The following is a 15,936-nucleotide window of genomic DNA, read 5'->3' on the forward strand; positions in this document are numbered from 1 at the left end:
ACATAAACACACAAATTCTTGCAAATGCAGGTCATACACACATAACCACTGTCTCTGGCTGCCTGACACAGGCTGTCTATTTCAGAAAAAGACCTTCTGGCTGAAAGCTTACATAATTAATAGCCTTTTATTGTGCCTGTCTGCAATTGAACATCACCGCTATATAGTGAGTAACAATATATCCTTTCCATAATACCGCCGAAGTACAAAATCAGGTACAACAAAAAGAATCAACAAATTAGGAAAAAGTTTAAAGCTGGATGATTAAAGAATATAATAGATAAAAATAGATATAAATGGAATGACCATAATGGAAGAATGTAATAGTAGCAATTTGCACTAAAAATAATTAAATACATAAAACATCGAAAAGGATGTCTTGGAACACTCATGAAGAGATGTCATGAATAAAGCTCACCCACCAATTCAAAACAGACATCAGCCATAGTTCAAATTTGAATTCTTTATTCATCCAGTAAGTCTCTACAGATTGTAGGATGTCTCCTTTGCATGAGCAGGCTCAATGGTATATCCAGCACATCCCGCGCGCCCGCGCACACACACACACACACACACACACACACACACACACACACACACACACACACACACACCTTTTCAACCTACTATTATGGACTTGAGCACTAGTTCTCATATCATAAATCTGCAGCTGCCATAGAATATAACATTGATTCAAATACTTTGGCCAAGTGAGAGAGACAGTGACATACATTCTCCAATCTTCAGCTTGCATGAAAACAACTCACATGCACTTCACTATCACTTTACTCAGAGTAACCAAATAAGATTGTGAGAGATTGCCCACAGAAGTAATTGACAGTTTCAAATATTAAACTTGTGGATCATCTTGCTGCTATCAGAAAGTACCAGCTGCCAGTATCAACTCTGAAATTCACTCCCTCCTTTCATTTTCAAGATTACTCTGAACAAGATACTTGTTAAACTGATAGTATGTGTTTTCTCCAGTTATCTGCAATATATAGTTACTGAATACATTCAGAATACTATGAGGTTGGCAACACAAAGTCAACTCTCATATGACTTTTCTTATGATGAGACAATTATTTCAACCCTGCATTTTTGTTCAATTTCTCCATTATGATCTCCATCTTTTTTCTTAATACAACAAGTGTACGAGTATTTACCAAATTATGTATAGTTATAGTGTGTTTCTGTTTTTATTTTGTTTTTTACCCTCCATCTCCATTTTATCCCAGTTTCCTTATTATTTACGAGGTGCGGCTAGAAAAAAACCGGGCTGATGCTGGAAAAAACATTTATTTACAATTATTTACAATTTCATGTTATCTCCTTGAATGTACTCTCCTCCTCGGTCTCTACACTGCTCCATACGAATTTTCCACTGTTCATAGCAATGCTGCAGATCATTTTCGGTAAGTCCATACATTACTTCCGTCGCTTTTTCTTTTACTGCTTCAACAGTCTCAAATCTAGTTCCTTTCAAAGCTGACTTGACTTTAGGGAAAAGAAAAAAGTCACAGGGGGCCAAATCAGGTGAGTAGGGTGGATGATCTAAGATGGGAATGTTGCGTTTTGCCAAAAACGTCTTCACTGACAACGCACTGTGAGCTGGGGCATTGTCTTGGTGAAGGATCCATGACTTTTTTCTCCACAAATCGTTCCGTTTTCTCCGTACTCACTCACGTAGGGTAGCCAGGACACTAATGTAGTAATGCTGATTCACTGTTTGTCCCTCTGGTACCCAATCAATGTGCACAATCCCTTTGATGTCAAAAAAAATAAACAATCATCATTGCCTTGAATTTCGACTTTGACATTCATGCTTTTTTTTGTCGTGGAGAACCAGGAGTTTTCCAATGCATCGATTGGCATTTAGTTTCGGGATCGTAAGTAAAAAACCACGATTCATCGCAAGTAATAACATTTTGTAAGAAGGTGGGATCACTTTCAATGTTTTCCAGGATGTCAGAACAAATCATTCTTCGGCGTTCCTTCTGTTCAATTGTGAGACACTTTGGAACCATTTTTGAACACACTTTGTTCATGTTGAAACTTTCATGAAGAATCTGCCTAACACTTTCCTTGTCAACTCCTGTTAACTCAGACACTGCTCTGATTGTTAAACGGCAATCTTGTCGAACAAGTTTACCGATTTTTTCCATGTTTGCATCAGTTTTTGCTGACAATGGTCTGCCAGTGCGAGTGTCATCACTGGTGTCTTCGCGGCCATCTTTAAATCGTTTAAACCACTCAAACACTTGTGTTCGTGATAAACAATCATCGCCGTACACTTGTTGTAACATTACAAACATTTCACTTGCAGATTTTCCTAGTTTGAAACAAAATTTGATGTTAACTCGCTGTTCTTTCTGTACACTCAACATTTTCCGACGCACAGACAAAACGTCAACTACTTAAAACAGACGCCACAGGCATGCTGAGTGCAGGAGGCAGATGAAACTCGAGCAGTAGATGGAGCGAGAGTCATGTGACAGGCCACGCGACTTTCAGCCTTATTGCATTCGTTTTATTGTTTCACCAGTGCTAGTCCGGTTTTTTTCTAGCCACACCTCGTATCTTTCTGTTTCTTTCCATATTATCTTGCCTTCTATCAAGTTCACTCACCAGTTTACAGTTTATCTGTAAATGCCCTACTGATCTCTATTGAATTTACTCTTATTTCAACTTCCTTTGAACCTGTCTGAATGCTCATAAGATATTTGTGACTTTTTGTTGCCTAGTCACTCTCACTTTCCAACCGATCATCAACTTAAAAATTATGAATGTGTAAAATGATTATTCTTATCTCAAAGTTTCTGTCATGTTGCTAATAAGTAACAACTCTTGTGATGTAAATTTTAAAATATACAAATATTTTCTGCTGCCTTGAGAGTAAATTATAATTACTATGGCTTAGTTTAAAAAAAAAATGCTGAAAAATACTGCACAAGTACTCACATCCTTCAGGAAAGCTTGATTCTCAGAATTTGTGGTGGAACGTTCAGCACTCTGTATTCTTTGCAATTCCTCTTGCCTGCTTTTTGTAGTTGTATGTCGTATCAGAGATGATTTTTCTACCAATCCCTTACGGCCTAATGAAGAAAAGGAAATACATATTTTAAAAATTATGAAAGAAAGAAAATCTATGTTGTTAATACCTGAAATGAAATAGAAATGTTTACTTAACAACCACCCAACAAGAATAACTGATTATTTGTAGACCAGAGACAAGAAAGACAACTGACTCTCTAGCTTTCTATACTTCAAAACTTTGAGAAGTAACATATTGATACAAATTCCCTAATTTTTGTATTTGTCAGACTTGTTCAAGCTGTTTGTGTTTCAGCAACTTGTGTGCAGAAGTACTTTTATCCATCTATATTTCTATGTGGCTACAAATAGTTAGTGTCAGTTGCAGGTTGCTTATGTAATGGCTTCTGGAAGGAACAAATATTTGATTTTCAGTATTTCATATATTTATTGATGGAATTTAAAATGCTGTCACACACTATTCATTAAGAGATATAATCTTTTACACTAAATGTTTAACACAATAAGTGACATATTAAAGTTACAAACTTTGTATATGCCATCAGACAGTGTAACTCGCAGTGCGCAAATTACTCAGACTGTATTCACCCATTATTTGAGAATGAGAGCACTTAGTAACTTCATACAAACTTTACATCTAATTTCAAACCTTTTGGGAACTTGTTCCTCACTGACACCTATCACAAAATGATGAAAGGAAAAAAGGTTGTTGTTTACTGCATTTCTACTGTTCATGCACCATCAGGCAAGACATTTTAATTTATTACTTCTTTCCTACTAACTCTAACCGCTGTCTACTTTGGAGATGGTATCTATGTATACTGCTGAACTACCTGCAAAATTATGTCATTGTATGATAGAAGTCTGCCAACTGGGGGTTTCGCTTGGTCATAGTCATTCAAGTGTAGCGCACCCTGTCATGGCTTCCCTGAGTATGAGCAGTCGACAAGATGCCATGGGGAGGGCAGGGCAGAGGCCTGCCAGTCCAGCACACTCACTGCACTGCTGTTGCCACCATTTTATTAGCAGGCTGGTGTCGCTCCTGGAATACTCCCACCAACTGATGGAACTACACTATGATCGGTTTGTTTACACTGTAGATGTATACTCCTGGGTGGCAATTTCTAATCGTGACATCATTGTGATCCATAAGAGGAAACAGCTTGCTTTAAGCAATAATGAAATTTTAAGAGCAATCTGTAATTTCACAGGAAAACTATGAATCTACCAACTTTTGTCGGTGTTATAATGAAAAATCACATTGCTGCTTTTTATAATACCATCAGGTTTATTGTTTCAAATGTACTTATGTGAACTTGACCACCTAAGAAAGTAGAAATCTAACAAGAACGAAACTGTCTCTGAATTATTTCCTGTTGACATAATTACAATGAACTGACTCATTTCAGAGCAAGTTTGCTTTGTCATTCAGAGATAATGTTCCAAACTGCAGAACCTGATACTTCATCACACATCTGACACACAGAATTTAACATCTCATATCTGTCACAAACAAATAATCAGATGGATGACCACAGAATTGTTACCATTCCATGCAATGCTGGAATTTCAACAATCTCATCTGTGAGACAGCAGTGATTCAGTACTTACAGTACTTCAGTACTTACAGTTAATAGATGATAATATGACCATTGTAGTGTACTGCCAAAATACCAGTGACACTGAAAGCGGTATTTTGCAATTAAGCACAATTTTCATTTGCTGGACACACAGCATGTCTACAATAATTTAAACGTATGCCGGTTCTCTTCATGATATGGTCATTATCTTCAGCAGCATAAGTTGTGGAATAAACTACTCCAAGTCCATTTATTAAATAATTGTCATCTAACACATTTCAGGACAGTGTAAAAATGTGTTATGCATGCATGATGCTGAAAGGATTGCACTGCCTTCTATACATTAGTGCCTTCATCATTGCCAAGCGAAATCTTATTAAAAATGCTGAGGATTTACTCCTAACAATTTGAATAATGTTTCCTTGATATAGTTCTTAATCAATTCCTTATTTTTTTCTTCTTCACAGAACAGTTATTTGTCACCAACACTGTATTTCACAGTGCCTAATCTCAATAACCAAAGTCCACAGTACTAGATATATCTGCCAGTCCATATATCTGCTGTACATTCACATACATTCACGACTATATCCTGAGTAATGCTAGTTAACACACTCGCTCGTATTTCATCAGCTTGCTTTTCAGTGTTTCATACTGTCATAGGATGAGGCAAAATGTTGGAAATGTCTACATCTCCCAATTCTGAATTGACATTGACAAGCTCCTGATATAAAATGCAAAACCTTACATCTAATATTAATGTATATGGCTGAAGGTCTTTGGCACACATTTCTATGCACATTTTTAATTATTGTAGCTTTCACTGAAACTGTCAATGCTTCAGAAATTACACTTTATCATAGTCTGCAGACATGTGCCTTCAGATGTGTGGTGGTGGGTCTGTAAGACAGGAGAGCAGAGCACTTGCAACAGTAGTTGTTCCAACACCCTTGTCAGTCACTGATGAAAATCTCTCCCTAACACTGTTACAACCACTGTCTTTCACACTCAGGATATATTATGTAGTATCAGTTTTCGCATTTGCACTCTCCTTCATCTCGAATTCATGCACCATGATCCTACTGTGGGTGACTGAGCGGCACTCGGGTAACTATACCAGACGGCCGAGGAATTTGAGCAAGCAATGCTCAAAGAAGTATCAAAACTTGAGTGCAGTTGGCTCCTCAGTCTGGAGTGACTATATTAACATCTGGCGGACTTACACAGAACTAAATGCTCCAAGCAATTCTAGTGAGTATAAATGTCAGATGCAGACCTCTATTCCATAACACACAGTTCAGCAGATATGACATCACAATCATTGAGATGCATGTAAAACTAGCTTTTCTTTAAACAAAGCAAAAATTACAAACACTATTCTCATTCAGTGTTTTATTCTTTAAAGAATTGGAAGGGAAGGGAGGTGAGGGGGGAGGATACTGGTACTCTATATTTCATTTACAGTAAGTAACAAAACAGAACCCCTGAGAATAAATACATGAAGAGGAATAATTAATGATGTTGCCATTTGTCCCAGAACAGAGCAGAAAGTAATGTTACGAAAACTGTAACTGTGTTCATCCATAAGATAAACATTGTTTTATATTTGGCAAAACTACCTGTATCCTTACTCATAAGAAAAGGTTTCTGGTTTAGTCTTTTCCCCCTTCTCTGTTATTTTCATACGTAGATCTCCCACAAAATGAATATACTGAATGTGTATGTATCCACTGCAATCTCTCTTCATTTGTCCACTAAGTCTCATACCAAAGACCTTTCAGAAACACCTCTATCATTTTAGATACTGTGACAAAATTTTAACTTTTCTTGAGAGAAATTATATCCTTCTTGCACATTTTCCATTTAAAATCATTAAACATGTGTGTGACATCTTCATAGTAATTAGTTATTATTATAGTAATTAGTTATTATTCTTATTGTTCAATCTTTCACAGTGATAAATATCTTATTGCACAGTTAATTCTTATTGGAAATCCCAAATCCTAAAGCTTCAGAGGTATATCAACACAAGAACTTCACATTTTATCACCATTGTAGATTTGCTACACTTTAACTATTTTTGTTCTTATGATCCACAAATTGTTATTTTTTCTTTCTTCTTTGTATCACCTTTGTATGATTATTCTGAGACACAGAAGAGGATAACATTACTATTGAATTGAATGGAACACTTATAAATGACAAGTCACAGGTAGAAAATGTATTTAATCATTTCTTAACATAGTAGAAAGCATATGAACCAGCAGTTCAAGAGAAGGAGTAACTCTCATAAAATTACGTCATACGAATGTACCACCAACTTCTACTCCTGAAATTAAGAGAGTCATACACTCTCTCAACAATAAAAGTTCTTCTGGTTTTGATGGTGTTTCCAATAGAATACTAAAGATTTGTTCCCATATAGTAAGTCCGGTATTGTCCGAAGTATTAATGCACCACTAACTCAAGGCATTTTTCCAGAGAGACTAAAATATGCCGTTGTTAAATGCCTGTTTAAGAAAGGTGATAAGAGAGACATCAGTAAATACCAACCTATTTCACTGCTGACATCATTTTCCAAAACTTTTGAGAAGTTGATGTATTCTGGAATAGTATCTCACCTTGGCAACAGTAATATTCTTAGCAAATCACAGTTTGGGTTTCAGAAGGGTTGCTCTACTGATAATGCCATTTACATGTTCACACACCAGATATTACAAGCATTAAATAACAAAATAGCACTGGTAGGTATTTTCTGTGACCTATACAAAGCATTTGATTGTGTGAATCATAGTATAATCCTAGATAAATTAAAGTTTTATGGGACTGATGGTATAGCCAACTAATAGATCATGTCATATTTAACCAAAAGAATGTAGAAAGTTGTACTTCGCAGTAATTCAACCAATGGAACCCAGAGGCATATTTCTGACTGGGGAGAAAACATGTATGGGGTTCCCCAACGCTCAGTCTTAGATCCACTACTGTTTGTCATTTATGTAAGTGATCTAATGTACAACAAGCAGAATTAGTTCTTTCTACAGATGACACCAGTATTGTAATCATTCCCAGTATAAACACAGAAACGGAATAAATGGAGAACAAAGTTCTCAGAAGTATCATTGACCGGTTTTCTGTGAATGGTCTCACCCTGAGTTTCACAAAGACACATCATACTCAGTTCTGCACCTCTAGGGGTACTGCACTAGTGATAAGTGTAACATAAGGTGATGAAATAATACATAGGGTGGAAACTTCAAAATTCTTAGGTGTCCATTTTGATGAGAATTTAAATTGGAAAAACACATTTTGGAACTCCTAAAACAACTCAGTTCAGCCACATTTGCACTTAGAAACATAGCAAATTTTGTGGAGAGAGAAATCAGTAAGCTGACATATTTTGCTTATTTTCATTCGGTAATCTCATATGGAAAAATGTTCGGGGGTAACTCATATTTAAGAAAGAAGGTCTTTATTGCCCAAAAATGTGCTGTAAGAATAATATGTGGTGCTCACCTGCGATCCTTTAGTAGACATCTGTTGAAGGAGATGGGTATCCTGACTACTGCTTCACAGTATATTTATTCCCTTACAAAGTTTGTTGTAAATAATCCACTGTAGTTCAAATGTAACAATGAGGAATATAATTTCAATACTGAAGAAAAAATGACATTCATTACTCAACAGTAAGGTTGCCTTTATCACAGGAAGGGGTGCACAACACTGTGAGAAAAAATTTTGACCGCTTACCCAGTAATATAAAATGTCTAACGGGCAGCAAGCTAAAATTTGAAAATAAATTGAAAAAGTTTCTCCTTGACAACTCCTTCTATTCTATAGAACAATTTTTCAGGGAGGGGAAAAAAATATATATATATAATGTTTAGAGTACAAATAGATTTATAAATTTATTTGCAATAAGAATGTAAAATGACTCATTCCACATCATGACGATCTGTTGTTGTTGTGGTCTTCAGTCCTGAGAAAGGTCTGATGCAGCTCTTCATGCTACTCTATCCTGTGCAAGCTTCTTCATCTCCCAGTATGTACTGCAGCCTACATCCTTCTGAATCTGCTTAGTGTATTCATTTATTGGTCTCCCTCTATGACTTTTACCCTCCACAGTGCCCTCCAATGCTAAATTCGTAATCCCTTGATGCCTCAGAACATGTCCTACCAACCGATCCCTTCTTCTAGTCAAGTTGTGCCACAAACTCCTCTTCTCCCCAATCCTATTCAGTACCTCCTCATTAGTTATGTGATCTACCCATCTAATCTTCAGCATTCGTCTGTAGCACCACATTTTGAAAGCTTCTATTCTCTTCTTGTCCAAGCTATTTACCGCCCATGTTTCAGTTCCATATATGGCTACATTCCATACAAATACTTTCAGAAACGACTTCCTGACACTTAAATCTATACTTGATGATAACAAATTTTTCTTCTTCAGAAACGCTTTCCTAGCCATTGCCAGTCTACATTTTATATCCTCTCTACTTCAACCATCATCAGTTATTTTACTCCCCAAATAGCAAAACTCCTTTACTACTTAGAGTGTCTCATTTCCTAATCTAATTCCCTCAGCATCGAACGACTTAATTCGAATACATTCCATTATTCTCGTTTTGCTTTTGTTGATGTTCATCTTATATCCTCCTTTCAAGACACTGTCCATTCCGTTTAACTGTTCTTCCAAGTCCTTTGCTGACTCTGACAGAATTACAATGTCATCAGCGAACCTTATAGTTTTTATTTCTTCACCATGGATTGTAATACCTACTCCGAATGTGTCTTTTGTTTCCTTTACTGCTTGCTCAATATACAGATTGAACAACGTCGGGGAGTGACTACAACCCTGTCTCACTCCCTTCCCAACCACTGCTTCCCTTTCATGTCCCTCGACTCTTATAACTGCCATTTGGTTTCTGTACAAATTGTAAATAGCCTTTCGCTCCCTGTATTTTACCCCTGCCACCTTCAGAATTTGAAAGAGAGTATTCCAGTCAGCATTGTCAAAAGCTTTCTCTAAGTCTACAAATGGTAGAAACGTAGGTTTGCCTTTTCTTAATCTAGCTTCTAAAATAAGTCGTAGGGTCAGTATTGCCTCACGTGTCCCCATATTGCTACGGAATCCAAACTGATCTTCCCTGGGGTCAGCTGCTACCAGTTTTCCATTCGTCTGTAAAGAATTCGCATTAGTATTTTGCAGCCATGACTTATTATACTGACAGTTCGGTAATTTTCACATCTGTCAACGGCTGCTTTCTTTGGGATTGGACTTATTACATTCTTCTTGAAGTATGAGGGTATTTCGCCTGTCTCATACATTTTGCTCACCAGATGGTAGAGTTTTGTCAGGACTGGCTCTCCAAAGGCTGTCAGTAGTTCTAATGGAATGTTGTCTACTCCCGGGGCCTCGTTTCAACTTAGGTCTTTCAGTGCTCTATCAAACTCTTCATGCAGTATCATATCTCCCATTTCATCTTCATCTACATCCTCTTCCATTTCTATAACATTGCACTCAAGTACATCGCCCTTGTATAGACCCTCTATATACTCCTTCCACCTTTCTGCTTTCCCTTCTTTGCTTAGAACTGGGTTTCCATCTGAGCTCTTGATATTCATACAAGTGGTTCTCTTTTCTCCAAAGGTCTGTTTAATTTTCCTGTAGGCAGTATCTATCTTACCTCTAGTGAGACAAGCCTCTACATCCTTACATTTGTCCTCTAGCTATGCCTGCTTAGCCATTTTGCACTTCCTGTCGATCTCATTTTTGAGACGTTTGTATTCCTTTTTGCCTGCTTCATTTACAGAATTTTCATACTTTCTCCTTTCATCAATTAAATTCAATATTTCTTCTGTCACCCAAGGATTTCTACTAGCCCTCATCTTTTTACCTACTTGATCCTCTGCCGCCTTCACTACTTCATCCCTCAAAGCTACTCATTCTTCTTCTACTGTATTTCTTTCCCCCATTCTTGGCTCTCCCTGAAACTCTGTACAACCTCAGGTTCTTTCAGTTTATCCAGGTCCCATCTCCTTAAATTCCCACCTTTTTGCAGTTTCTTCAGTCTTAATCTACGGTTCATAACCAATAGATTGTGGTCAGAGTCCACATCTGCCCCTGGAAATGTCTTACAATTTAAAACCTGGTTCCTAAATCTCTGTCTTACCATTATATAATCTATCTGAAACCTGTCAGTATCTCCAGGCTTCTTCCATGTCAACAACCTTCTTTTATGAGTCTTGAACCAAGTGTTAGCTATGATTAAGTCGTGCTCTGTGCAAAATTCCACCAGGCAGCTTCCTCTTTCATTTCTTACCCCCAATCCATATTCACCTACTATGTTTCCTTCTCTTCCTTTTGCTACTTTCAAATTCCAGTCTCCCATGACTATTAAATTTTCATATCCCTTCACAATCTGAGTAATTTCTTTTATCTCATCATACATTTCTTCAATTTCTTCATCATCTGCAGAGCTAGTTGGCATATAGACTTGTACTACTGTCGTAGCCATGGGCTTTGTGTCTATCTTGGCCACCACAATGCATTCGCCATGCTATTTGTAGTAGCTTACCCGTATTCCTTTTGTTTTATTCATTATTAAACCTACTCCTGCATTACCAATATTTGATTTCATATTTATAACCCTGTATTCACCTGACCAAAAGTCTTGTTCCTCCTGCCACCAAACTTCACTAATTCCCACTATATCCAGCTTTACCCTATCCAATTCCCTTTTTAAATTTTCTAACCTACCTGCCTGATTAAGGGATCTGACATTCCATGCTCAGATCCGTAGAACGCCAGTTTTCTTTCTCCTCATAACAATGTCCTCCTGAGTAGTCCCCGCCCGGAGATCCGAATGGGGGACTATTTTACCTCCAGAATATTTTACCCAAGAGGACGCCATCATCATTTAACCATACAGTAAAGCTGCATGCCCTCAGGAAAAATTACAGCCGTAGTTTCCCCTTGTTTTCAGCCGTTCATAGTACCAGCACAGCAAGGCCATTTTGGTTAGTGTTACAAGGCCAGATCAGTCAATCATCCAGACTTTGGCCTGCAAATACTGAAAAGGCTGTTGCCCCTCTTCAGGAACCATACATTTGTCTGGCCTCTCAACAGATACCCCTCCATTGTGGTTGCACCTACAGTATGGCTATCTGTATCCCTGAGGCACGCAAGCCTCCCAACCAATGGCAAAGTCTGTGGTTCATGACAATCTATTGTGCAAAATTATCCATGGAAAGTGAAAGTAAATAACATTTTGCCAATGTGACTATGTTCTGAAACATATCATTCGTATGATTCATGTTTTGTTTACTGTCTTGTCTCCAGATTATATAAGTGAAGAGCAAACTGGCATACATAACATAAAATAGAAATAGTAACACATTGAGAGATCCTGATCACACATATGTCAAACAATTATACTTGTGAAAACATGCAATAATACAATATTAAATGGAGATGTGCTTAACCCTAATACACAAGAAAGGTAATGGCTATTTAATTTATGGCAAACAAATAAAACTAATGAATAGGACAACTTTATGTCAGTTAAATTTTGTTCAACAAACCATTTCATTGTGCATAGAACATTAAAAATTTGTATGAATTTAGGAATGACTTTTAATGTTGGTCGATTTATACTTGTCTACATGTTATTGGTGGTAATCGTGGGGTCCTTTGTTACTTCTAGATATTATGATGAAGTAAACAAAAACACATAGAAAGAAAGATATTTTTACATGTATCACGCTTCACGAAATTCCACTGCAACCACAATGTCCTTTATTAAAGGCTACAAATTATAAAGAACGAATCCACCACATGCAAGCATTGTCAACAGCATCCAACAGATGTGTCACAGAATAGGCTCTCTGGCATCTCCTTTACAGCTGGCACCTCTGAGATGTAGATGGTATCCAGTAAGGGAATGTCATTGAACGTACCAGCTTCTACTGTTGCCAGCTACTTCATCTTCATCAAGATGAAACAAGTGATCTGGCAATGGTATGGCTTCAAACCAGCCTTGTGCAGCATTTGTATGTCCACCATAAACAGACTCTGGACTCAAATGATCCTGTGTTGCAAGGAACATTACCAAGTTGAGGAGATATAACTGAAGGGATGATGCTCTCTGAAATCTGCAGGAATGTTGAAACAGAAACATGTACTCATACAGAAAGTAGCAAATACTTACACTGCTATTTCAGTGCCAGCTCATGGGTGTACTAAACTGGCACAGTACTCCTGCATTTTCACTTGTACAGGAACATTTGAAACAGAGTTCAGCATTCCTAAACATTGCTTTGCTACCATATACTTCGACTCCTGTGTTATCCGTGAGTGTCTAGGACCTACCCTTGGTACCAAAGACAGTCCATACAAGTCACCAGATTTTTTATTTTTATTTTTTTATTTTGTGGATTAGTCTTTCAAGAGGATTCTGCTCTGATACATGATGAACGTTTCACAGACTGTTATTTTGACAGTCAAATGCATTCAATTCAGCATTTATATATATAAGTCTATGTCCTGTTTTACACCTATTATGCCATAATCACTATTTCTGTAAGATTTTCTTTACAGAAACTGTGTACTACACAGGGTTTCTCTGAGCAGGAACAGTCCTACTCAGTACACATTTATATAGTGCCTGGTCAATTACTTTTCTAAATTTCGTTCACAGTTAGTCTACATGCTCATTCCAAGAGCTAAAGGTTCTGAGTTCTTCTTTGAAATACGGCATACTGCATAAGTTTGCTGAATATGTAAATCCTTCAACTTGTTTTAATTGCCCTTTGTACTTAGATAATCACTGTCACTATAACTACTTCAAGATCCCAGTTTCAATACAGAAATCCTCAAAGGGACTAGGTGTATCTGATGCCATTAAAAGTGTGGCGATGCACTGCAGTGTGTGCATGCCCACCACCCATCTGCTTCAACAGATGTTAACAGCAGGCGACACATTGCACATCACCACATTGGGCCATGACCAAAAGCAGACCCAAGACTTGGAGTCTCTCTCCACCATACACTTCCTTGCTACGAGCTCAGGGTTTTTTCCAGAGAGGCACTTAGCAGGAACTGCTGCCTGACCGGCAGTTGCTGTGCCAAAGCCAGCCAACTCACATCTTCATTTAAATGGGATTACATTTTTCTGAGTGTTAATCTGGAGTGATCTGTATTAGAATAATGAACATTTGGTGGCTTGCTGCAACACTGCTCCAGATAGGTATGAATGAAGCAAAGATAACACCAGTGAGTCAGTACCGCATGGTTAGGAGAACTGTAAATGGTGGCATTTGCGAGCCTTATTGAGAGCTAGTGGAAGAGTGCTTCAATTACTCTTCATACAGACCAAGTTTCATTTTTGCAGCTTACTACCCCTGCCTCAAGGAATGCCTTCTGTTAAAGCCTATTGCCTGAGGGACTGAATCACTCTTGCCATACATATTATCAAAGGAGTGCACATGTGCACCAGCAAGGGACTGTCCTTTCAGCAATAACCAGTCACTTCCTTCTACACAGTAGTGAGGGGATTTAATTGTATTACCTTGCTCACATTGTAATTGTTATATAGTAAATACATACATGGCTTGTCTTTTACCTTCCTGTTTCCTTTATAACTCATACATGTTATGGTATTAGTGTATAACCATGTACTCAGGGATAGCATGTCATTTCCCTCACCACTGTAGCAAGAGCATTTAACTGTTTCTGCCATGCACAATTAACTTTAGAGAAAATTCATCCATGGTCACTTCATCCGTCTCCTCTTGTATTACAAATGTATGATAGCATTTTGTTGGGACGATAACACTGTGTGTGTCCAGTCTGGTTATAACTATATGCTGATGTATTTGTCTAGAGTGCCCTGAGTGTGGACACAGTTTATAGATTGCTTAATGGCTTGTCGATGGGGTTGTGTGTGATAAATGGTGTCCACACTTCAAACTGCCAGCACCCACTGTGTATCACCCACAATGACTTATTTGCAGTTTGTCACTGGCATCTGCCCTCTTTTAGCCAAGCTCAGGCAGACCCCCTGTAAACATATGTGCACTCAAGGGTATATGGTAATTTTACAGACACCTTCAAGCTACTGTTTAGTTTCATTGTGAAATGCACAGCAGATCCAAGTGCACAAGAATAGTAGTGTCCACGAGGAGAGAAGTAGTGTTTTTTCTGGAACAGCTTAAGTTAGTACATTATCCTATGTAATCTTACTATATGTTGTATGTAGCTGTGCCCAGTTCCAATATAGGAACTGTAAGAACATTTCTGTTTCCCATTATTACATTCTGCAGATCCAGTGTGCGTCCGCTAGACCAGACCCACGTTGAACTCATATGTAGGAAGACAGTGAGGTACATATTTCTCACAAATGTAATATACACTGACAAGGGGGAATAGCACACCAAAAAGTAATTTAGGTAGAGTTTTGGGAATATATTTGTATAGGTAACATGTGCAATGGATTAACTTTGCAAGATCAAAGGTTAATGTAAGTGCAAGATAAATAATTGCAAATGTGAAATGCTGGTACATTAATAGCCAGAATGTTGAATGTAAACATGCAGACATGCATACATTGTGTTGTACAAGTGCCAGATGTCTGTTTGCGGGATGGAGTTCCATGCCTGCTGTACTTGATTGGTCAATAAAGGGATGGTTAATGCTGCTTGTGGATGACACTGGAGTTGCTGTCCGATAATGTACTATAAGTGCTTAACTCTGTACAGCATGCTGGGTTACAACAGCTGTATGTGAATGAGCATTATCCTGTTAGAAAACACCACTTTGAATGCTGTTTATGAATGGCAGCATAACAGGTCAAATCACCAAACTGAATACAAATTTACAGTCAGTGTGTGTGGGATAACCAAGAGAGTGTTCCTGCTATCACACAAAATCGCTCCACAGACCAAACTCTAGCTGTAGGTCTACAGTGTGTTTAAAATTAGTTGTAACTTTTGACAGTTCAGCTCTGAGCATGTGATGGGTAGCATAGTTGCCAGCATGTGCTGCACGTGGAAGCTGTCCAGCTCATTTGACTACGCAAACAGCAAGCCGGACAGGCCAGCTGATCTGAAATCTGTCTCAAATGACTTTAAAGAAACTATTCAGCAATAAACTCTTAATTCTCACACATCTTACAGCATCTTTTGTCAGCTTCATGATGAAGTGCCGATCATTTCATTAATGGTCATAGTTATTGAGATATTCTGATATTAGGTAAACTACTGCACAGAATTTTTTTAAATTTGCAGTGAAATATATGAGTCA

At 37.8% G+C, this 15,936-nt stretch overlaps 1 protein-coding gene across 1 annotated transcript in view; it reads right to left on the bottom strand.

Annotated features, from left to right (window-relative positions):
• LOC124606313 (MAP kinase-activating death domain protein) overlaps positions 1–15,936 on the bottom strand; it is a 612,624-nt gene that overhangs the window by 333,705 nt on the left and 262,983 nt on the right. Inside the window, exon 41 of the mRNA XM_047138295.1 lies at positions 2,962–3,095. Within this exon, the coding sequence (XP_046994251.1) occupies positions 2,962–3,095 (134 nt within the window). The remainder of the gene's footprint in view (positions 1–2,961; positions 3,096–15,936) is intronic.

This window comes from Schistocerca americana, chromosome 3 (assembly GCF_021461395.2).
Source record: "Schistocerca americana isolate TAMUIC-IGC-003095 chromosome 3, iqSchAmer2.1, whole genome shotgun sequence".
Lineage (NCBI taxonomy): Eukaryota > Metazoa > Arthropoda > Insecta > Orthoptera > Acrididae > Schistocerca > Schistocerca americana.